General features: G+C 38.5%; 2 protein-coding genes across 2 annotated transcripts in view; one reads left to right on the top strand and one right to left on the bottom strand.

Moving 5' to 3' along the window:
* Positions 1–13,823, bottom strand: part of PIGK (phosphatidylinositol glycan anchor biosynthesis class K) — a 148,031-nt gene extending 134,208 nt beyond the window's left edge. Inside the window, exon 1 of the mRNA XM_015635796.3 lies at positions 13,764–13,823. The gene's annotated coding sequence lies outside the window, so the exon portion shown is untranslated. The remainder of the gene's footprint in view (positions 1–13,763) is intronic.
* The window catches only part of AK5 (adenylate kinase 5), an 81,236-nt gene that overhangs the window by 52,120 nt on the left and 3,478 nt on the right, over positions 1–25,638 (top strand). The window contains exons 8-12 of the mRNA XM_015635792.3: positions 4,944–4,986; positions 6,125–6,169; positions 14,679–14,842; positions 15,841–15,957; positions 19,714–19,887. Coding sequence (XP_015491278.1) covers positions 4,944–4,986; positions 6,125–6,169; positions 14,679–14,842; positions 15,841–15,957; positions 19,714–19,887 — 543 coding nt within the window. The remainder of the gene's footprint in view (positions 1–4,943; positions 4,987–6,124; positions 6,170–14,678; positions 14,843–15,840; positions 15,958–19,713; positions 19,888–25,638) is intronic.

Genomic DNA, 25,638 nt, shown 5'->3' with positions numbered 1-25,638 from the left:
TAAAAACATACAGAAGTTAACAAAAACCAGCCCCCCCAAACTATAGCACACAGATTGTGGCTTTTTCCTAAACTACCTACAGATATTCTTTTTTATGCTCTTGAAGAACACAAATGCAAAATCTGAAAAAATGCCCCAACCAAATTTAAAAGCTAGATAATTTGGTCTTGGCTTGCAAGTGTTAAACATGGGTTAATCTCTAACTAATAGGTATAATTATTTTTATTATTCTTTTTAGAAGTGAATAAGTTTTGTTTTATAAGAATAATCACAGAATCACATAATGGGTAAGGTGGGAAGAGGGACTGCAGTGGGTCATCTGGTCCAACCTCCCTGCTCAAGCACAGTCATCCCACAGCCCACAGTACAGGATCACATCTGATGGTTCTTGAAAATCTCCAGTGAGGGAGAATCCGACACCTCACTGGGCAATCTGTGCCAGTGCTTGGTCACCTGCACAGTCAGGTTCTGCCTCCTGTTCAGGTGCAACTTCTGCACATCAGTTTCTGCCTGTTGCCTCTTGTCCCATTGCTCGGCACCACTGAGCAGAGCCTGGTCCATCCTCTGACACCTCCCTTCAGATACTGACAGATATTGATTAGGTCTCTTCTCAAGACTGAACATGTCCAGCTACCTCAGTCTGTCCTCACAAGAGATAATGGCAGTTTTGTCTTTGCTAGAAACCCAGAATTAAACAGGAATCACAGTGATCTCATCTTTCAGAATTTTGCTGCTATTATGAACACTGATGATTTTGCAGTTGTATGCATTCTGAACAAACAAAAATCACCTCAAAAACATTAGCACTCTGTCCTCATCTTAACTTCTATTAGTCCTTTTTTACACAAATAACTCCACTCTGCTGAGCAGTATGAAGAAGAAAATTTGTCTTGCAGTGGAAAAAAAAAGCCTTGAAGTGTGAAGGTATTCCTGGTGTGTCTTACCTTATTTATTAGTTCTGGGGAAGAGAAGGTCAGAGCACAGCCACCTCTGCTTTCCAGAGGCATACTTTAACACTCAGCTTGCAGAAAGCAACTCAGGCTCAAAAATTGATTTGAAGTATAAATCAAATTTAATAGTATGGCTCATAAAATCCATTCCCAGGGAGCACTGCCCTTTCATAAAACCAGCAAAGAAACATGTAATTTTTATTTGTTTAAATAATTTGTGTCTGAAACATTCCTTGGAGTATTTACATTCTCAAATTCAAACTTGAAAATTGAGCATGATTTTAAGCAGCAGTCATACTGTATTTTAAATTCATTCTCATTCTACTGCCTCTTTTCTCCTTTATCTGTGATAATTTATCATCTTTGGTAAATATGGAGGAGAAACTCCTGTTATATCTGTTAGAAATCTGAATAAAATATATCAGGCACTTTTCACTACTATTTTCTAGAAGCATTCAAACAACAATGAGGTGATAAGGGAGAAATCTTTTCGATATAAAACAAAAAAACAAAACCCCAACTAAAACACACCAGGACTGGAGCAGAAGTTATTAATGGGTAACAGGAAAGCTTTCTCATTTCATCAAGTAACTGACATTCACAACAGCTGACACTAAGTCCTAATGAAGAAAATGCCCCTTCGTTAGCTAAGAAAATTAAATCTATTTTATTGATATGCCTTAAGAGTACTGATTCATTAGCAGCAAAATTGAAACTTCTGAATAATTATGTATCATTCCATTATTATTTGCTGAGACTTTCTGTCATAGTTTGCTATTACAGAAATTAGGTGAGTTGGAACTAGATGATCTTCCAACCCAAATGATTCTATGATTCTGTGGACTTACCTTACAACCTAGCAATGACAGTAACTGAAAACTCATTAACCAATGAAGTATCTACTACCAGTCAGGTATTTACTAATTACAACATAAATGACAAGTAAAATGGCAGTCAAAAGCCTGGGTTTTCCAGCTCTAAAGACAAATGTCAAATAAGTGATTCTTTATATGTAGCAAATTTCTCTATTTAGCAATTATTTTAATGTACTGTTGATATTGTTTAAGAAGTTACACAGACAGCTATGCTCTACTAATGGATATTTGGATAATATTTGGAGATGCAACTTCACTGTAAAGGCATTTGACTACCCATCTTTCTTCGGAGATCATTATAAGATGTAATCTTCCTCACTTTGCTTTCAAGTGCATGGAAACAACTATAGTGAGAATACAGAGACTGCTGCTAAATCACTGTATTGCTGGTGGCAATGTGGTGACAAATACCATTTGCTGTCTAACTGGAGGGACTTTGCTTTATGTGATCACTTGCTAAATCCCACAGTTGTTTTCCAAAGCACTCTGGTAACAGGCAGAGCAGTGTTTTCAGCCCGATACAGGTCAAGCCATCCGCAGTTTAGAGACCTACTTGCTCGAAAGACTCAGTCAGAAATGGGTATTGTCAACTGTAAACACGAGGGGAGTGCATTAAACTGGGTGTCAGACTGTCACGCTTTGCAAGGAACCTCAAACCAAACAGCACATCTAGCTCCTCACCCAGACCAGCACAAAAACTGGTTGGAGGCAGTTTCAGTCTGCAGTCATAAGGGAAAACAAAAGCAAAACTTGAGAGAAGTAATGCTGCTTCCAATTCTTTAATTTGACTGTAAACCTGGAATTCTGATCCTGATTTTTAAAGGAATTTTACTCTAAATGTAGTGCCTAAAATGATTTTGATCTATAAACTTTCAAAGGTATTATAAGAAGTAGAATCTAAAATGAAGCCTTTTGTATGCAATATATCCTTTGCAGGGTCAATTATTTTACTGTATTATTACATCCAAAAATAAAGGATGTAGGGTTAATACTATCACTTAAAATATAGGAAAGAGATTAATCTCTCATTTGAAAATGACAGCTTTCTTTTTTTTTAAGATGGCAATTCTTCTGCTGCAGTGTAATAGGCTGAGAATTACTGTGAATCAAAAAATGAAAATAATTTGTGTAACCAATGTAATGGTACTTCAGCCTAATGAAGAGTACTTCAGTTTCAGTGATGACGGGAACACAAGGAGAAACCTGTTGCATGAACCCTGCAATTACAGTGGGCAGTAGTTTACCCATTCCAGTCACCTTGCAGTTCATGTCACTTCATCTATTCCTGCAGCTCTACACATTTAAAGGTGGCTATTTCTGAGAGCTGTGCTGTCACAAGCTATGGTTTGATAGCCATATGTTACTGAGATGACTCATGTAACATGTTTCGTGCTGATGATGTAATACTGTCACATGAGGATGCGTTACTGTCAATGCTGTTATTGATATTTTACAGACCAGGCTAAAGCATAGTTGGTGTGAGTATATTGACACCTCATAACCTAGACTATGTCCAGCATATATGTAATTATCACTTATCAGAATAAAGAATTCCCATTCTGACAGTGTTGCTAACCAGTATTTGTAATTTTTCATTGACTGTAATATACAGTAAGTGACAAAATAATTTTAAGTGGCTAAATCTCAGGAGAAAGAACATGCCACATCCTTCATTTCCCTGGTGTAGTCCCTCCAAGTAGTTCAACAGCCTTTATAACAACCTGTAGTTTGTGTTGCATTCAGCAGGTAAACACATTTAAGTTATTTGAGATCAAAGACTAATACCATCTTTATATTATAGTTCACTTTTAGAAGTTTTCTCCAATAGTGCTTTCTCACTATTAACAGCTGATCATACCATAGTTACTTTGGAAGAAATTCAACATATTGGTTGCTTATATATCATGTGGAAACTGGGCATTTGAACACTGAAGTGTCATTCCTCACAAAACCAGTATTATAGCAGAGAATGGCCTGGGTTGGAAGGGACCTTAAAGATCATTTTGTTCCAATCTCCCAGTAGGCAGGGATATGCTCCACTAGACCAGGTTTTTCAAAGCCCCATCCAACCTGGCCTTCAACACTTCCAGGGATGAGTCATCTGTAACTTCTCTGGGAAACACATTCCAGTGCCTCTCTATTCTCATAGTGAAGAATTTCTTACCAAGATCTAATCTAAACCTACTGTCTTTCAGTTTAAAGCCATTCCCCCTTATCACTCTATGTCCTTGGAAACAGTCCCTCTCCAGCTCTCTTGCAGGCCCCTTTCAGGTCTGGGAGGCTGCTGTAAGGTCTCTGCAGAGACCTCTCTGGGCTGAACAACCCCAGCTCTCAGCCTGTGTTCCCAGGAGAGGTGTTCCAGCCCTCTGAGCATCTTTGTGAACTCATCTGCACTCACTCCAGCAGGTCCCTGTCCTTATGCTGGGGCCTCAGAGGCGGGTGCAGCGCTCCAGGTGGCGTCTCACGAGGGCAGGGCAGAGAGGTAGAATCCGCTCCCTCAGCCTGCTGCCCACGCTGCCTTTGGTGCAGCCCCAGCCACAGCTGGCTCTCTGGGCTGTAAATGCACCCTGATGGATCATGATCCACAAATAACCCCAAGTCCTTTTCCCCAGGACTGCACTGGATCCATTCTCCATCCGGGCTGTAACTGTGCTTGGGACTGCCCTGACACAGCAGTACCTCGTACTTGGCCCTGAACTTTGTCAGGATCACACAGCCCCACCTCTCAAGCATGCCCAGCTCCCTCTGGATGGCAGCCCTACCCTCGAGCACAGCTTTGTGTCATAGGCAAACTTGCTGAGGGTGCACTTGGTCCCACTGTCCATGTCACCAACAAAGAGGTTAAACAACACCAGCCCTCACTCCCAACCCTGAGGAACTCCATTCGTTTTATGGGATAGTGAATCATCTCAAGGTGTCTTGGGTTCTCTGTGCTCGTGTTCTAGCAACCAAAACCACACTAACAGCATTTCTGTGGCACTGTAAACCACATCTCAACATAGATTCAAACTGAGAGCTTAGAGAGATAATATATTAAAATATACAGATAAGCAGATATAAGAAGAAATGCAAACTATGCAGACTATCCATTTCAATTTGTCAATTGCTTAATTAACAGGAGGAGGATCAGTCAAGTTTTTCTGGTTATGAGAGCACAGGAGGTGAGTTTCTTTTTCAGTGTCAATTGCCATTTAATTTTGAAACCTTTGATTTCCCGTTATTTAAATAGTTATTTCGAAAGTAAAGTGAATTCAGGTTATTTATATTGTGAACTTCATGCCTCATGGGATTTTTGTCATGTGAATTCTCTTTGAATGAAAAATTAAAGTTTGTTAAAGATGTTTCTATACTCTTTTGGCCAATGGATCCAAATTTATTAGAAAATAATACTGTTAATCAGCATTGAACATCATAGAGATGTTTTCAGAAATTGGCAGTTATGAAAGTCTCCTTGGAAAGTATGAGGTGCTAAGAATCTAAGAGGAATAAAAGGATAAAGAAAAACTTTTCATGACTAATGATGTTTTGTAATAAGAGACCTACACACCACAAAATAAACCCCAAAATTGTATGAGGTGTCCTGTATATGATTAACACAATCACATTTGTGTCTTGTAAGTGATTAACTCAAAGATAAAATAAAATTTCAGCAGGCTCACATGGTGAAAGATCATTTTCTGTACTGGTATAATCAGTGCAATGACTGATGGACTCAGAAGGAATTGCTATTTCAAAAGATACACTTTCAGTTAAAGGCAAAGCTGTAATACATACCATAGTTTTGGTGAGTGTATGCATTGCCTGGATTTCAACTAAGATTGTCATTATTTGGCTGAATTTGAGGCTCAGAGGAATTTAGAACTACATTTCAGAGAGCATAAGATTTAAATGGGAGATGAACAAGATTCTATAGCAATTACAATGTAACAATATACTCAGTAGAAACCGCAGTGGCTGAGGAAGCATTGCATCACATTATTACATCAAGATGAATCTGCTTCTTTCTTTTTTTCCTCTTTCTTTTTTTAAAGAACTGATGTGTATTGCAAGGTCTATTTTCAAGTAAAATGTCTTTATCATATCTGCAATGACAACTATGAAACTGAGAGATTAATAGGCTTGCTGATAATAGCTCCTTTTGGAATGGAGAAAGTATATATATATATATATTTTAATAGCAGAAAGTAAAACTAGTAAAATCAGACCCCCTTGCATGAGTGTTATACAATTTGGTGTGGTAAGTAGCTGACATTAAAATTAGTAGCTCTTGCCACTAAAGAATTTTTATTTTCATTTTAGATTTTTCAGAAGATCTAAGGAAATCAAACATCATTTTTGTTGTCGGTAAGTAGGATTCCTAATTTAACTGCTACATTTGAATATTCCCATGTTATTTAGCTTTGATTATGTGATTTATTTATTTAGTGAAATAGATTGGCTGAGAATATTTCTTCTACAACATCAGTTTAATCTTTTGAAAGGGAGTTAGGATTTAATAACATGTAGTTAACTTGTGTCTAACCATACTATCAATAGTTGTGTAAAGCTCAGAGCAGGCAGCTTGTTTGATTGTGAATATGTTCAAAGTAAACATAGTTCTTTTGCAGTTACAGTTGAGTTGTGTGACTTCCCACACCAAAGCTGCTCACCAGCATTAATTACAATTTTACTGAATTGCATTATAACTCAGAAGTTTAAGATCTGGCTGAAAAAGTATCAGGTCTCTTCCCTTCCTTATTTGTGAGGCAACTTCTGTTAAATAAAGGTTTTGGTTCTGCACGTGTTCAGCATTGTGCTAAAAGCCAACAGGCTGCTCACCTGGCATGCTCCTTAGCACTGAGGCTTTGCAGGTTCTGGGTTGACTTTATATCGCTTTTGGAAATCCACAGACTAAAAGCACCATGTTAATGCCCCTTTTCACATGAATGTGAGTAATATAATTAGCATAAACTTAGAGCAGTCTTTTAAAACAAATTATAACCAGAAGATTGATCTTAAAGCTTGATACTAATTACTTGGAAAGAATAATTGCTTTTGTATTGAGCAGTTTTTAGAACTGCTTTACAATCCAGAGCAGGAACACACATTTCCAAGGATCTAAGGATAGATATCAGAACATGGGGGATTTTACATAAAACTAAATCAATTAAAAAGTGAATGGAAGTTTCATTCAGAATTCAGGAAGCATCAAAACACATATCAAAATCTGCATGTTGAGGGAGATGATCCTCACACCCTATTCAGCACTGCCATGGATGCACCTGGAATATTGTGTCCAGTCTGGGCTCCCATTAAAAGAAAGTTAATGATTTACTGGAGTGTGGTGCAGGACCACAAAGATGTTTGAAGAATAGAAGCATCCCTCATTTGAGGGGAGGGTGAGAGACCTGAGACTATTCAGCCTGGAGAAGAGAAGGCTCCAGATGATTTTAACATTAAGTATAAATAATTACCCGATGGGAGGGAATGAAGATGAGGGAACCTGAATCTTCTCAGTAGTGCCCAGTGACAGGACAAGAGAAAATGGAGACAACTTAAAATGCATTACATTTCACCTGAACATGAAAACCACTTTTTTACTATGAGAGTAGTCAAACACTGGAACAAGTTGCCCAGAAACTGTAGAGTCTCCATCCTTAGAGATGTTCAAAATCCAACCTGACAGAGTTCAGCTCAACCTGCTGTAGCTGATCCTGGTGTACCACAGTTGTTTGACTAAATGATTCCAAGACATTCCTAGCAACCTAAAAGATTCTATAAAACAGTGTTCTCATGTTGCAGTATTATCTCACATTCTCTTATGCCAAATACAAGTTGACTCAATTTATTGCAACTCAACTGTTATGTGTTTGAAAAAGTAAAATGAGGTTACTAAAGAGTTCACTTTTTTTAACGGGAGGGTGTATAACACCTGATTTTCAGTCTTTAAGCAAACTAATCTATGCTTACTGAAGTACACCTTCCTGCTGTTCACTACAGTGCAAAATTTCAATTCTCTCTGTCTTGTATAACCTATTAAAAAAAAACCAAACCAAACCATTTGGGTTTGTACAAATAGATTTGTAAGAAAAAAAAAGGAGAACACACTCAAGGAATTTGGCCTCTGAAATTGTCCATTGCAAAGCATATTTTTCATCTGTCTCTGAGAATCTTTTTATTTTATAAAGAGTGATTTTAAATTTTCATTAATTTTTATAGGAAATCTAGTAGCCATCTTGCAGCTTAAAATTGAAGCCAAACCTTTTTCCTAGTTATTCCTGCTCAGATTTTCTAGTAAATGCTTCCTGGGAGCAGAGTTAAATTGTGCCTTAATCAAAACTCAGATTTCTTTGTTAAAAATCTTATCATGAAAAGTTTTATTAAGTCCAAAAACATGGGTTAATTTTCAAAAAATTATCTAGAATGATTTATACTTTTACCCAAAATACCTACATCTCCACCCCCTGATTCTTGTACACCTGAAAAAGTTTCTTAAAGTCTTGTAAGAAGAGTGTGAGTTTTTTCTGTGGGTTTGTTGGGGTTTTTTGAACTACATGAGACCCCCATGGTTACTCATTTGTTGGCAAAATCTTGACCTTATTCCACTTTGGCAGTGGAAGTAAACGGCATTTGCCAGAGACAGATTTCTTGCAGCAGCTAAGCTGGAGTGGCCACAAGCTCTTTTGCCTTGTGTCCTCTTCAGGCAGGTAAATCTGCATGGATCACCTGCTGATCCACAGGCACTCCAGCTTCAGCATTATACACATTACCCAAATGCACACATTTGTGCAGGCAGGAAGTTACCCCACACATCAGTCAAGAGCTGAAATCTGATCACTGTGAATGGTACAAGAGAGAAAGAAAAATATGAAGAAATCTCACAGGAGCAGAACAAAATTGTTGGGGATGGGGAGAAGGAAAAAAAGGCCCAGATGTCAGTGGTTAAGGACTCTGCTGTAGTGAGCACTGCTAGAGATGTTCAGCCCATGATACTTCGACTAGAGAGAGCAGAAAAGCTGGGTTAGAGCAGGCTGCTGTAGGATACTGGAATGGCAAAAACCGCATTGGGCTCAGGTGTCATACTCAGTACATAGGTGTGTATTATTTCATGAGGAAATAAAAAGATGCTTATAGAGGTGTTTTAAAGGTAGAATTTTAAAGATGTACATTTGAAGAAGTTCACAAAAAAAATCAAAATAAATGCACCACCTGCCATACCTGACAACAGGTAACAACAGATATACTGTTTATGACAAAGGGAAAAAAACAAGCAGTTCCCTCCCGCACTAATTACTCTTGAAAATTTTCAAAAAAGGGAAAGAAAAAGAAATAATCTAATTAGCAAGAGTTTACATTAAACCTAATGTAGGAATTAAATGGAATAACAGTCAAGCTGGATTAATTAAGCAACAATGTCAATGTTCTATTAATATTGTAAAGCAGAGAAAGAGTACCAGCAAGTAAAAAATACAGGAGATAACAGCAGGATAATAAGAGGCAAAACAAAGATAAATTTGGCTAGTAAAGTAAAATTCAAGAGGAAAAAAAAAGTATAAAGAGGCACAAAGATAAAATTGGATGATACTCTAATAAATACTCAAAACTAAAGTAATTATTGCCAGTCATTAAAAGACAAAAAAAAAAACCCAAATAAAAAACCCTATGTCATCAATTTTAACCACAATGAGTGATGAATGATCTTCTAATTCTTAACTACTGCAATATTCCATATTCCATCCAGAAAGTAACTTTCTGGGAGCATTACCCCTCCCTGGCCTCTGCAGGAGCTTCAGAAAACATTTGGATTCGGTTGAGGCTGTAAGCAAATGTTTCAGGAAAGGAGGTTTCAGGAATCTTTCTGCACTTTGGATCAGAGACAAACTCCCTGCTGACTTGTAAATGAGGTGTTTAAAGCTTAGCTAATGTAACCACTTGCCTGTACAGAATCTTTGTTATATTCTTGCTGATGATCTAAAGCTGGTAATTGCTAAAGCTCAATGTGAGAAAGACCAGCTTTCCAGCTGACACTGAAGATATTCTCACCATTTACACCTAGAAGTAGACATTACCAGCTGCAGACAAGAGCTTCTTGCACACACACCAAAGTTCAGTAAGTAAATATATCACAAAGTTCAAAGTCTCTATTTGTCCCAGGTATGTCAGACCTTGAACGGCATAACCAAATTCAATTTATCATTAATTTAGGCCTGTTTTGAGTATAAAGTTTAACCAGATGAGATCCCTTCCAACCTATATTATGCTACAATACCTGTATTGCAGCTCCTTCTGGAATCTAGAGAAGCACAGAATGAGCAGTACTGATAATTAAACCCCCAGACAATCCAAGCTAACTGTAGATGCTGTGGAAGGCTGATTTCCCTGACTTCCCATGAAATAAACTTCATATTATTTTTAAGAAGGATGAAAACTCAATGACGTCCCAGGCTATTGCATCACTCTGCCAAAACATGCAACACATTGTTTTCTAATAAAAATAATTTCTCAGAAAAAAAGAAATACAAAGTGTTGAGGGCTTGTTGTTGTTAAATAATAGAACAATTTCTGTATGGTTTCACTTAGATTAAAATAAATTGTGAACAACAGATGAGATGCTATTGAAAAGCCTTCAAATGCCATATTCTGAAGTTAAGGCTTATTTTTACTTGTCTATATAATCCAAGTAGCATTGATATAATTGCCAAACTCATGAAGTCCTCCAGAATTTTTTTGCTTGAATTTAGGGATAGATTGACTGAGGCTATTTTGGTTTCAATTCAGACTTCTGAGGCTCCCTTGTGCAGCTAGGTTTCCCCTGCAGGCACTTCTCCCTGATACAGGGATGATACTCATTATGATAACAAGGTCTTGAAATTGAAACATTTTAAAATAAATGGTGGGACTGTCTTGTAAATCTTACTGCTGGCATTTTATATAAATGCTCATGATATTTTGGTATATGATAAAGTTGTAAGATTTAAAATAGAGGCATCTCAGTCTGTCTACATGACACTTTTGCTCTACCAGTATTTCTGATAGCAAAGCTGGTCCATGCACTGCTCATATTGCTTATTCCTGGCCCTGTTCACTCACAGCAGCAGTCCCAGCTCACTCTGTCATCCTTACTTCATCTGCTGGTGATGTTGTGCTGTAGGTCAGAGTGGTACATTTGAGACACAAGCCCAGGCGCCTTGGCCTTCTCCGTCTGGGGGAGATTCAGGCAGGAGAGCTGAGACCTTTGACTGATCGAGGGCTGACTGCAGTTGAACACCCAGAAGTGCTGCTTGGGCAATTGGTCATTACCCCACTCACTGAGACGAGTCTTTTTCTCCCCTTGAAGAATTCTCTGTGAAGCATTTCTGCAGTCAATAATTGAATGGGGAAAAGTAGCCACCTAAGTCAGCAGCACTGCCAGAAAGTTATTTACCAGAATATCCCCTCTCACAAGCCGATGAATCAACATAATGGAAGGAAATACTGCTCAAAGGAATTGCATAGACCTTTTAATCTGGCCTTGTCTGCAGAAAAGCAATAGAGAACTGCATTTAATTTCTGTGTTAGTACTCTGGTTCCACATTCTTGCTTACTATTTGTATCAAAAAGCACAAAGGGACACTCAGAGAGTTCTGTTTCCAAGAATAACCACTGATTAATACAATGTTCTTAATTTCTTCACCTGCAATTTTTTTTATTTTTATTGAATGACCAAATGAGCTTTAAAGCAATGTGTACTGCACTGAGCAATACTAGGGAAATACAAAAGCATGCTAATATTGAAGAAGTTCTGGTAGTTCTACAGGTGTTGTTCTACCAGAACAGTTCTGGTATTGTCCTACAGGTGACATCATAATCATAATTCCTCTGGTTGTTTTCTAGGCTTTAGCTGTTTCTCTTCATGTCATACATAGAAGGTGGAAGACAACATGATTAATCTGAATAACAAGATACCATGAACCAACACTTTTTTTTTTTTCCAAAGTATACGTAGGCAGAGTACAAGATGACAGCATACAGAAAAAATGACAGTATTCACAAAGAATCTTACACCTTCACAAGAAAAGTGGGAATATATTTTTCTGCTAACAACTGAGCCATTGGAAAAGCTTGATTACCTTTTTCAATGCCCAGAGTATTTTCCATATGAAAAACAGCGTAACAAGTTGCAGTGAAGTCTTAACTGAAAAAATCTTTCTGTTAGCCTTTGTCATGTTTCACATGCAGCTGTTATTTCAGATAAACTTTCTTAATGTAATTTTTTGCTTTAGAAAAATGAATAGACTTAAGAAAAATATCCAATAAAAGAACAGGTACAATTTTTTTGTAACACTACAAAGTGATTGTGAGCTTCATGGCTGCAGGATTAATTTGCTGTTAAAGCTGCTTATGTAGCAGTCTTTTAAGTATATACTCTGAGCAAGAAGGAAACACCTAATTAATAAGAAAATGCACTTTCATATCCTTTCCCACCTGAATAGCTCTTTTTCAGTCACATTAAGGAACTTCAGAGAGAGACAAGATAATACTTTAATTTCAGACATGTAAATTAATACTGGTGTAAAGGCCAAGTTGTGCTCAGCCCTCAATGCAGAATTCTTGGGGAATTCAGTCTCTTCTCAGATCATGCCAAGCAAGAACTGTGGTCTCATTCATGAATAAGAAAGCACAAGACTTGATAAAGTGGGCTGTATGCATTTGTCAAGCAGTAGGATGCTTTGCTACTCATCAGATGAATCTAAATTAATACCAGTGGCCATAAAAACTACCATTTTTAGCACATAACTTACTCAAGTATGTTTTTTACTCTTTAAAAAGCTCAACATATTAATCTCTGCTTTGTTTGAACTCTTCTATTAAAAACGGTCATTTTAATTAATGTTTTGGAGGCACACTCATTATGGTGTATGCCCTGCATATTGTGCCATTCTGACAGTGCTCTCTTTTAAAATCCTAACACACAAAGGTATTAGAAGCACATAAAATTTTCTGAATATTTACCTGCTAAAAAACCAAAAATGTCCTTGTATTGTTATTTCTGAAAAGAGATCTGGTTTATTTTGTATACGAAGAGAAATTATGAAACTTCTCATTGGGTTCTGCATTCAGAAGAGAAACAGTTATATAACTAAAGGAATACAACAGTCTTTATAGCTGAGGGTTTTTAATACTGTATATATACACCAAATAAATAGGATTAAATTACTGCACTGTTAGCATATTCAAGGCCAGAAGACAAAATGTGTAAACAAACTTACTGATATAAAAAAAACCCCAAAACAGGCCAGAAATACAATTAATTGCCACTCAGATATTTAAGGGATTCATTACTGGTAAGTTGCCTGTAATTTTCCTACATCTGTTTCTTTATAGCCACTCCTATTTTTTCCTTGTTTTCTTTCAACTAGTGTTTTTACAAAACAATAATGTACTTTGTATTATAGCAATAGAAAAACAACACACAACCGACACTGGTCAGAAGATAAGCCCTCAACAAAAGTAGTTCTAGAAAACTGTAGCACAGGTGTGATTCTCACACCACAGCCAGGTCATTCTCCTTGTGAAGCTGAAGTGAAAGACTGCAGATCACAGAAGACAAACCCTTTCCTTTGATGCTCCTCCTTTATGACCCAATTTTTAGTCTCAGCTACAGTACTGTAATGTCTCTGAAAATTATATGCTCTAAGCAATTATTTCTTACATTGAATGCAACAGTTAGAAGAAAGTTCAAGTGAGGCAGAGACGGTGCTAAATTTGCTCTATTGTGAACATGTTATTCCAATATTTGTTTGTGAAAAGATAAGGAAACAGGAAAGCCACATATATTTTCTAGCACCTTAAATGCACGTAGCAGGGCTGTGTAGCCCTACCTGCAAGTCCCAACAGTTGATAAATAACACAGGTCACCTACTGAAAAAGCTTTACTGAAAAGAGTTTGAGCATTGTCTCCCTCCAAGGCTATAATTACCTCCTGCTGCAGTAGATCTTCTGAATAGATCCATCAAAGGCTGTAAAATTGCTGCTACACGCAGGGAGATTTTCTCCACAAAGTGACAGCAGCAATTTGCTTTCCCGCCCCCCAGGCCCTGGCACCGACATTGGCGCCTCACGGCCTCACCTCAGCTGTGCCAGCAGCGCTGAAGTCACCGCGGTGGGACACCCGACAAGTGGCTTCCAGCAGGTTCCACGGGCTGTCCTTCTCTCCGGCCGGGCGGGGGTGGCTGCGAAGCCTCGACGGGAGCCTGCAGAGAGGGGCCTTTGGCTTTCCACGCCGCCCCCGCGGAGGAGCTGGGCCCGGCAGCGCTGGCCGTGCGGAGCGGAGCAGGCAGAGCTCCGGGGCTCTGCGCTGGAGGCCCGAGGCTGCAGGACAGGCTGGAGGGGCCATTCCTGCACGGAGGACACCCACAGCATTCCCCCGGGCTAGAGCCCTTCCCCTCCGCTCTCTTCCACAGCTCCTGAGCTCAGGATGGGCCAGATGCAGCTGGGAGCTCGTTTTTATTTCCCTCACAGTGGTGCAGTGAACATTACTTGGCTATTTACTATTTGTTGCAGATGTCAAACTGAACATGTACCGAGTCAAATACTCTTTTCCACAGGCTGTTTCATGTTTTTCCTTAACATGGTAACGGTGTTTTAGGAACAGGTTCTCCTCTATGAGAGATTTCACACTGTTGTGACTCCTTCAACTTCAACACATTTTTGAGTCAGCACTGTAGTTGTATTGGAAGGGAAGTATGACTTGTTCTACAGTAGTGTCTCTACAAAAAAAAATTGCAAAATAGTCGGTGTCATCAGTTTCCTCCCATTTTCTTTGTGGCTGTAGTTTGAGAATTGGAAGATTTTTGTTCTTTTCTAATTCTAGGGATTTTTTTCCCTCGCATAGGTGGACCTGGCTCTGGCAAAGGGAGCCAATGTGAACAGTTAGCCAAGAAATACGGATTTACTCACCTGTCCACTAGTGATCTTCTCCAAAATGAGTTATCATCATTATCAGAGAGAAGTAAATTGATCAAAGACATTGTGGGATGTGGTGAACCTGTGCCTGGCGTGAGTGATGGTTTTATTTGGGGTTCTAATGGTTAAACAGAGGCAGTGGTAGGTATATTGTCTAAAACAGTGGAAATAGATACTGGAGCTGATGATTACAGTAAAATTAATGTGTAACCTCAGGGAAACATTTCCTCATTGCCAAATCCATGGCACTTGTTTCCCCTTTCAGTTCCAGTATTTCTTTATGTTTCACATAGGCAATAAATTAGACATGAAATACAGTGAGACAGATGCATTGCAAAATATAAGTGTAAGTACAGGAAACAGAAACTTTATGTCCTTTTTATAGTGTTACATTTCAGATTCAGAGCTGGTCCTTCTGGCAGTTATTTTAAATTACAGTACCTGCAGCAGTTCCCTGCAGAGCTGGCTGACATCCCAGAGTAGCTGGACTGCAGCTTAATGGAGACTGTGAAGGCGGAGGGTGTTGTTCTTAGCTTGATCTGACTTTCACATGGCAGGTCCACGGTCCCAACTTTTAGTGGGTCTTCAGCAATTCCAGCTAGGTCAGAGGATGTGTTTGTTAATGAAAGATACTAGGAAATGCTGCTCAGGGGAAACTAAAAGCTGTGCTCAGGCTTGATTTTGATTGCTTTGCTCTTCAGTGTGTTTGATCAGATGGGGTCACTTTCCATGTAATATAATTATACCAGTGACATAGCAAAATGCAATCAGATTGGAAAATGTTGCAGCAGTACTCTAGAGTTTCACAGGTATTAATATTCATTTTGAAACTATGAAATATTCTGAGCTATCTGGAGGGCACTTTGGGAAATCTTGGATGGATTGCAACATTAGATTTGTGTAGGTCCTGAGAGAATAAAAAGCAGAGTGCCCTGTTACCTGCAGGACAAGAAAAACACCTGCATTCACAGGACCTACTTATAGCCAAACAGGGGTGTTTTCAAGGGTGTAGGATTAAAGTCAGTGCAACAAACAAAGGTATCAATCTTTCTTGTTAATTAACCATCTTATTCCCTCTCTTCCCTATACAGGGTATTGTTCTAGAGCTACTGAAGAAAGCCATGGTTTCCAAGCTAGGGGACACAAAAGGATTCCTGATCGATGGGTATCCCCAAGACCTGAAAGACGCAGAAGAGTTTGAGAGCAAGGTGACCATACAATTGTAATGCTGTTGCTGCTTTGGTCCCTCTCTTCAGCTGACTGCAGCAAGGACATGTAAAAAGCAAATCCAGGATGGCTGTGCTGCTGATCGCTGAAATTTTGGCATCCCATCAGTACAGCAAATCTGGCTGTTGCCCTTACCACACAGACTCTAGAATACAAGAAGGAAAGGCTGATTTTACCTAAATTTAATGTAAACCAGGAACAGTTCACATTTAGTGGAAAACATCATTTTAGGGTCAGTTTTCTGGTTCTAGTGGATAGTGCTGTACTCACGAAAATCTGATCAAGCACAATCTGATGGAGGTTCATAAAAGTACATATCTTCACACTTAATATTTATTACCAGTAAGCCAGCTCTGCTAAAGCTTGCTGCCACTTGAAACAGCCAAACACAGATTTAATTTTTGTGATGAGTAACAGGTGGCACAGCCATAAAAAGAGCATTCTGCAAGTGCCTGCGTGGCAGTTCTGAGAGTTATCGATTTCCTCAGTATGTGCTAAGACCCAGTGAGAAGGCTCAGCCGTACATTTCTCAGTCTGCAGAAAATACTCTGTCTAAGCCTATGAATGAATCTGCCAGAGTTTAGGAGAAAAGAAGTGGTGAATTAGGGATAATAGTTAGTATATGTTACATCATATTACACTCCAAAAATGTCCTAAACAAGTTTATAAGGTAATAAAACTTTAATGAATACCGTGTTTTCTTACTGATCCTTTAGCTGCTTTATTTAGTTGATTACCATAAAAGCCTAGCAAGATTTAGGCATAGAAGCCAGACAAAATAATGAGCAATGGGATTTGCTATAGAAGCTATTCACAGAAGTGTTGACTTATTAGTCCCTTTAATAAAATGCTGTAGACTATTAAAAAGATGCTGGAGATTTCTTTCATTTTGTGGCTAAAGAGGAGCTATTTCAGCAGTGCTGTTTCTCTGGCAGGCATACATGTTTGTGTCCTGTGGACATTTGTCTGTATTATGAAGTGGGATTTAGAGATTGGAGTGTCCTGCACTGAGGTATTGCCAGGCAAATAAGTCTTAATGCATCCAGTGCTGAAGCAGAGCTCCTTGGAGTTCCCTGAAAGCAGCAAAGATCCTGTAGTCCTGGACTGCATTTGGAGTAAAAGACAAAGACCTGAAGTGACCATTTTGAATGTGCTAAGTCACCCCAGTTGTGCCTCGTATCCACTTTTCGCAGGCCGGCTGTGAGCTGCTCAGGAAGACTGTGAAGTTTTTTTAAATGTGTAATTTTTGAGATAATGCTTTGCAGCTCTTTCCAAAGGGTGATGAGAAGTTCTTAAATTATAATTGAATGAAAAGAGGTGTACATCAGGCCTTACTAATTAATGGCAGCAAAGTACAGATGAATAGTGCTACATATCTACAGGATATGTAAAAAGCTTTATAATAGTTAACAAAGACCTGTTCTATTTAGAAGACATCAAGCATAATGCTTATATTTCAGAGCTTGACTCATAAACAGAATGAGCTATGTAGAAAAAAAACTGGCTTATTCTCTGGACAGTTTTACCCAATTCCTTTCTGTGATACAATTGTACTTTTATCCGGTCATAATTCTAGAGCAGCAGAAAACTCTGTTCCCTTCTCAGTCTTCCTACAAGGTGAAAAAACATCATTAAATTATATATCCCACAGCACCAGGTGGGAAGTACCCTGTGAGACAGAGTAAAGACCCAGAACATTAGACTTGCTTGGTATGTATTATTTAAGCTAAAATGTGTCAGGAAAATTGTAACAATAATAAAAAAAAAAAAGCAGCAAAAATTGCTGTAATACCTGATAAGGGCATTACTTCTACTTTTTGTGGGGTTTAGTTTGGAAGAAAGATAATTTCTGTAATGGTTTAAATTCCAGATATCAATACTGAAACTTTTAAGAAAACCATGCAAATTTTTTAAAAGCAAATCAGACTGAGGGTATCAAGCAAGATGCTATTATTGACCCTATTAATCAGTAGACTCCTTCATATCTTCATTATAAGGTGATGATACACCTGATGAAAGGAATTATTTCCTATTTATTCTATTATAATTTAGAACAGACCATGGAATTCCTCATGTAAAACAGGGAAGAAATAACTTCTCACCATCCTAATCCAGTTATACACATAAATATATATATTTTAAATTCTCTATGTCTCTTGCACTGTTAAAACTGCCTCATTGGCTTTTTTAATCCCCAAACTCAGTGCTGCTACAGCTAATAGCATTAATTTTTTCTGTGTGGAAAAAATGGGTAGATAAAAGCCTATCATTGAACTGTCTGACATAATCCCTTGGCTTCAGCTTCTCTTAGAAAGTCATTAAGGGTAGTAGAAAGGTCAACATAATCCAGACATGCTCAGTCAAATGCAGAAGGCCTGACATGAAATATTTACCTTTAGAACCTTTCTTCCTTTGAGGGCTGTCAACGAAGACAACAATGACAATTTCCATATATTGGTCATTTAGATTTTCTTTGCTGCAACCAGAGTAAAAATATGATTTTGTAATGGTCACTAGTGTGAAGAGCATTCATCTTTTTCCAAGACTTCTCACTTTCCTAAAAAGGGTTTTCCAGATCCCTGCTGGAAAGGGAAGGAATGAGAAAAAGACTGAGAGTGTCATTGAAGGATTAAATACATAACTGCATGGAAAAATAAACTTTTTTCCCCACTGATCCTGTAACACCTTTATTTTGTTTGAGATAGTGGAATTTATTGCTTTGGACTCAGCCCAGCAGTTTTTGCTCATACAAAATCTTGTGTCAGAGTACTGTGCCTGAGCAGTGTGCATTCCAAGATTTATGCTAAATGACATACATATCTTTCAGTGTTTCAGGGAAAGAATGATGAGGATTTGTGTTCAGAACTTTTGGCTCTCTCCTGAAATACTATAAAGAACATTCTGCTCTTTCTTGCCATTTCTTTTTTTCCCATTAAAGTACTGCAATATCTATGATCAAATGTAGAGAGAGACTAGTATTTCTGATCTTTGCCAGGCCTAAGAATAAAAATAAATAAATCTGTATATATTTTTATTACAGAAAATTACAGACTCTCCCCCATGGCTAGTTTGGCACTAGCCAAACATCATTAAATGATCAGCTTCCCATAGAATTTGGAAATTACTTGCCAGTTTGAAAATGCAGAGGAATGTATCACATCCTTCCTTTACAGCATGGGTAGGAATGATGTGGGTACACTGCAAACAAGGACATAAAATACTGTGTGAAATAAAGTAACTCACAGGATGTATTCCTGTGAATATTTGATGGTGTCCCTGAGCCTGTTTGTTACTCATTTCCATCTCAAGTGGGTACACTTTATGTGGACACTTCCTGCTACTGCATCTTGAAATATTAAGCTATAGTTTACCACTCCCTTTCCACAAATTGAACAAAGAAAAGGTTACAAATAGAACTCAGTCAAGTATTCCATAAGTCCTGTACTGTTTGCATCAAGCAAATAATGAACTGATGCTCTTCAGTCCAAGCAGACAGAATTTGTAAGATCCTATCTCTTTATCTCTCTGTGTAGAGCCCAGGCAAGCACAGCCTTGCTCCTCAATGCTGGCATCCCTTAGTGCTGCTGCAATGAGAGATGTTTGTTAATAAGCATAATTTCTCCAGAGACAAATAGTATTCGCTGATAAATTCCTTGGTGACTGTTTTGGTTTTATCCAAACAAAATCTGTTTTACTGGGCCAGTATTTGAATGTTTGTTGCTTTCCTTTCTCTCTAGATTGGAGAACCAAAGCTCGTGCTCTGCCTGGACTGCTCTGCAGAAACCATGAGCAGTCGCCTTCTGATGAGGAATCAGAGAAGTCAGAACTCTGAGAATGCTGAGGAAAGAATTGAAAGCTACTACCAAGCATCAAATCCTCTGATTGCATACTATGAAAGCAGGTTATGCAAGGTAACTTGACCTTGACCTTTTTAATTAAATTATTGCTTTTTATTTCAATTATATGAGCAGTGTTTGGAAAACAGTGACACAATATCATTTATGAGCTGTTCTCATGCTTTCCAGTTGTTCTCATTTTACAATTCCCTGGTTTGTTTGCAAGTTCTTTCTGCAAACTTCTGAGTTCCACAGTACAGTTTGAAAGAATAAAACCACAGATTTATCTTTAGTCAGAGAACATATCCTAAATCAATAACTCATCTGTATATAATCTCTTATTAAACATAAATTCTGGAAAGCTTTTCTTTAAGTATTAGGATTTATTACTTTACTATCTAAGTGCTTTCAGAATTAGGATGAAAGATCATGTTAATCCAAAGCCCTTTAGTAAAATTTTCAAAAATGACAATGTATATCCTGAAATAAAATAGACCTGCATACAAGAAAGATATTTTTGCTGGAATAAATAATATAGTTATATTAATTTCGTGAATTACCTCAGTTTACACCTGCTCAGGATGTGATATTTAAAGCATTCTTTTTATTCTAAAATCAATACTTTACAAAGAGGCAAGAAAAATTCCCTCAGAGCACTTGGCTGGCATATCTGTAGACTCATTTACATAGGATTTTGGAGGTTTTTTTCTTTATTTGTCTGCTCTGTCATGGAAAGCTATCCCTTAGTTCAGCTACAGAAAGATCTAGTTCTACTGCTCTGTCTTGTCCTAAAAGAGAAAGAATCCAGTAATAGCTTCTAGAAATATTATAGGATCTATTTTTTTCTAGAGGCTGTAGCAAACATCCAAATCACCTGCCCCAAACTTTTCTACTTTTCAAAGTTCTCGAAAGAGAAATGTGCAGCTGATTTATGCACCAATATCCTGACCTGAGAACAGGGTAAATGACAAAATGCTTAGAAAAACGATACTCAGAGGAAGAGTCCTGATTTGTGGCCTTTCCTAACCCCAACAATGAGTGCACATGAGACAATATCTAAGCAGCAGAAGAAAGTTCCTGCTTACTTTTCATCTTTAGGCTTACAAACAATTATGGGGTTTATTTGTTTTTACTTGGAGAAGCTGTCTTGCCAAAACTGTAAGGATGTGCCTAACTAAGAATTCAGTACAATACACAATACACCAACACAGCACAATGCCAAGGAAAACAGAGCTCTGTCTCACTATCCTATTCCAGGGACATGTGCCACCACAGTGTTTCCCTTTCTGAAGCATCAGGGAAGTGACAGTCCCAAAGAGAGTGAAACTGCACTTTGTACTTTCACACAGATTTTGCAGTCATGGTCTGCCTCATTTTACTTCACATGGACTTCCCTTGCCCTTCCTTAATGCTTCTGCTTTAAGTTCCTGCTCCATCCCCTTCATAATGGCAAAATATGCAGACTTTTCTTGAAAACTGGTAGCTCATTAGCTCCTTAAGGAACTTGCCAAATCTGTGGGTCAGAGCTGGATATGTGATTTGTACTCTTACCATTGGTTTTGGGGAAGCTAACATTGTGTGTTTGCATGTTAGAAAATACCTGTGCTTTGCTTGGACAGTGCCTACACTACTTTTCTCACAATGTCTGTACATTGTCTGAACTTGGTTCTGGTGAATGTGGTGTTTACCATATATCCATCTTCCAGGTGAAACCACTGGGTATGAAAGCTCTGTAAAATCAGCTTTATAAACATTATTGTGGGAAATGTCTTTTAAAACTGTTTCAGTGGTGAATATGTTTAAGCAACATGTGTTGAAGAAAGCAGAGAGTCAAGGGGAAGTTTGCAATTCCCAGGACATGGGGGTTAGTTTCTTATTTATAGCAACAGATTTTACACACAACCGAGCACTGACATTAGCAACCACTAGGTGTTCTCTGAATGGTGAAAGGAAATTCAGGTGGAAAGCAGGAAAACTGACAATAATAACTTGTGATCAAATAAATCAAGTATAACTTCTGACTGCAATTTTTTTTTCTTTGGTGCAGGCTAGGCTAAAATAGTCTTTGTTTTTTTTATTTATAATATCATACACACGCAGAAGACTGAGACTTTACCTAGAGGCAGTCTAACATGTTTAATATTTTTCTTTCCCATTTTAATTATAGCATCACATATTTTCAGTGTTGGGAATTTGTTCATTTCTATGTGGGTTTATCACTCTCCAACACAGACCAGTGCTGGCTGAAGATGTTAATGCTCCCATGGAGATGCTGCTGCCTCTATAACTCTGATTCTTGAAAGAACTGGTGTGTGTTTCCTATCCATTTCAGACAAAACCACCAAAGTTAATCTACCAGTGTTGATTTGAAGAGCCCTTAAATATATAGATCCCATTTATATAACTACAGATTAGAGGTTAGTGTACTCTTATTCTCAGGCAAAGCTGGTGGGATGCAATAGCTTCAGGGAAGTGGTGCCTTCCTGAAGGTGCTCTTTGGATATCCAGATCAGTCTGTGATCCTAGGATAAGCAATGGCCAAAGCATCTGAAGAGAAGCTGTTTAAGAGAGGAAGAGGAAAAGAATCTTTGATTCCTGCCTAAGTTTGGTTTTTCAACGTAAGCAGCTCTTCAGGGAAAGGCCCACGTGAGCTTTATGTCCCTTGAGGTTGCAGCAATGCACTTTCTTAAGCATGCAGAGGAGTGGGTGTTGAGATTCTAGAGGAATATTAGAGTCTAAATCCTGCTAACTTCCATGAAGATTCGGCATTAACCTTTTCTAGCCAGCTTACTGCAGTGTGTGGCTAAGGACCACTAAACTCTAGGTATTAATTGTATAAATGATCATGTTTTATAGGGCTTGACTGTAGCACCCAGCTCCAACTGCCACAGAAAAGAAAATCAAAAATAGACTCGTGTAACAAGAAAATGGGGTTGGCATACTGGTGTAATTTAATTTCTCCAGTTTAAGTATATTTAGGGTTGGACAAAATTTTCCACAGGCTGGGAACAGCACATGACAACAGTGGGATATATTTAACTTGTCCTATCCACTCCAAAGGTTTTCAGTCCTGAAACAGGCTAATTAAATATGCAAATGCAAAATTCAGTCCTGGGCAGAAGGCCAGTAAAAGGTCTGGTGTGGGAATTCGATGTTGGCTGCTCACTCACAGAGGAGAAGCTGACCTACCTGTCACACCAAATCAAGGTGTGGTGAGAGTACAGTGTCAAATGAGCTTTCTTACTCTGCATTGGAACAGGCGTTAAGGCATGACTGGATAGACCCTGAGAAATACAGTGCAGACAGAAAAACTCAGCTCTGACCTGGCTTCCTCTGCACTCATTGGGAATTCTCTCCTTGCACAGGAGAGACAAAGGTATCTGGTTGTAGCAGCACTCCCACTTTAATCCTCGAGGGTGTTCTGACTTTCCCCAACCTGGAGTTGTTGTGCATAGGTGCATTCATAGCTAACTGATATGATATGTGGAACTGGAACATTTTTTCCATTCTGCTGACCTCTGAACAAGAACAGTGACCTGGTGAAGCTGACAAAAGATCAGGACTGTGTTGGAAATTTCCCTTTGGCCAAGATTCCCTCTTTGTGTTCCTGCTCAGCAGTGGAGGCTTGAGGCATGGACAGAGGGTGAAGGCTGTGGGTACAGATGAAACACCTGTAAACCTGACAGGAATAAACAACAGCAATCCTTCCAGCACCCTGCTGAGATTGAGAACTGTGTTCATATTTGCAAGGGAAGACAAACTGACTGGAAAATGAAGGGCAAAGACAGCAGTGTCCTTACTTTTCTGCTGAGGCATTAAGTTCCTAAATTTTGTTCTGGAACGTAACATAGTTGTGACTAATAAGTTAGAAAATTTTCAATTTTTTTTTTTAATTGTGTTTTGAGGATTTAGTTTAATATGCCATAACTCCTTTTGTAGTTAGTTACAGAACACCCACTTGCTGCTAAGGACAGCAAGTGCCTGCTTTTGAGTAAAGACCTTGTACTGGAAATGCAAGGGCTGAAAGCACTGCTCTCAAAAACTGCCTACAAGCTGCCTGGTTCTGTGGGAATCAGGTGCTTCAGATAAATGACATTAAATGAAATGAAACAAAATGCATAATAGTAGTAGTCAGCAGGAAGACACTTGAGTTCCAAGGCAGCTGGACAGAAAAGTGCATCTGAAAATTTGGTAGACACCTACTTGTGTTTTGACATGGCTAAATGTAAACCCCTTTGAATATATGGCCCTCTCTCAACTGAGAAGAAAGGGAGGAAAAAAAAATATTGTTTTTAATATGTGACTCATCCTTTAAAGCTTTTTTGAAGTGACAGTATGTAGGAGGGTAGTAAGTAAAAGAGAAGAGCAATGCCTTGGTAGTCAAGCAAGAGCCCTGATCCTACCTAGCTAACATAAGACACCTGGTAGGTTTCCTATTCAAAGTCTGAGGAAAAGGGCATGAGTATAACAAATAAACCAGTCAGGCCAGAGCAGAGGATTAGGGGTGTCAAAAACTTTGACTATTTCAGATCACATGCTATGAAAGCTTAGCCTACAAAGGCCAGCAGAATTTAATTTTGCTGTGCTTATTTCTTTTCTTTTTATTTTTTTTCCTCAGTGTTGTTCTACTATTTCTTTCTAAAATCATTTGCAGTCACATTTTCACATTTCCCATAACCATTATGAAAGAACATGTGACCATCCACCAGTGTGACCAGTGTTCCACTTGTGAGCCTTTCCTTGCTGATCCCATTATAAGTGTGTGTGGGGTGGGGTGACTTCCCCCTTTCCAGAAGGGGCAATCAATGGTGAGAATGAGAGCAGTTATGTGGTTTATTTCCATCTTTTGAAAGGTTCTCAGAGACCCATTAACCCTGATAGTAAGGATGAGGGAAACAAAGAACAAGTGATTCTCTATTCCCCTCTTGGTGCTTTGTGGCCCATTAGATGAGAAACTGGTCTAGAAAGATACATCAGAAACATTAGCAGGGGATCATAGATAGAACACAGCAGAAAATGCATGCCTAATATGAATAGGTCTGGGGCAGTGTGTTTTCAGTGGATTTAGGCAGCCTGATCCCTTGCTGTGAGAACAAGGTGCTGCACAGTCTCAGAGAGATTCTCTAACACACTCTAATGACAAAGACATAAATGTTAGTGACAACACAGCTGAACTCGACTGACCTTCAGTAAGAAGCTTCTAACTACTGAGTTCATTTCAGAGTCTGTCCTCAGCCAATCTCTCTACAGACAGTCAGGTTCTTCTCAGTGGCAGTATATGTTTAGAGTTCTAAACTTCAAAACCTACAACAAATGGAGATTTGTTGACAGAAGACTTAATTGGTTGATTTTGATAATAAAGGGAGCAACATTATACTGTAGGGATGGTTACTCCAGTAATTTTTCATATAAGTCCATTAGATTTCTCTGTATTTGAAGTTACCAAAAGCCATAATTCATTTTGAAACTGTGTAAAACTGTATATGGATCTTGTTTTATGAGAAGCTAGCCTTAAATAGCCTTGAGAACAGGCCTAATTTATGAGGTTTGTTATAATCTGAGGAAGAGAAATACAGATTTTTCTCTTGAGCTGCGGAGAGTGCCACTGAATTACTGTAGTACTAGATGTGAATTATTGGCACTTCAAGTCAGTTTTGTGCCATGATGTTAAGTTAGTTTTATGAATTGGATCTTTGTTATGTAGGAGGCCAGCCTGGGAAGCACTGGGGCTGTCATTAGTCAGGCCCAGGCATATTTTATTGCTACTGTTAGAAAGTCAGCATTCCAGCCCATCACAAAGGGTGGTGGTTTGCTTGCTTACTGAAC

Source organism: Parus major, chromosome 8 (genome assembly GCF_001522545.3).
Source record: "Parus major isolate Abel chromosome 8, Parus_major1.1, whole genome shotgun sequence".
Classification (NCBI taxonomy): domain Eukaryota; kingdom Metazoa; phylum Chordata; class Aves; order Passeriformes; family Paridae; genus Parus; species Parus major.
Note: the sequence above shows the minus strand (reverse complement) of the source record. Positions and strands in the feature narration are given on the sequence as shown.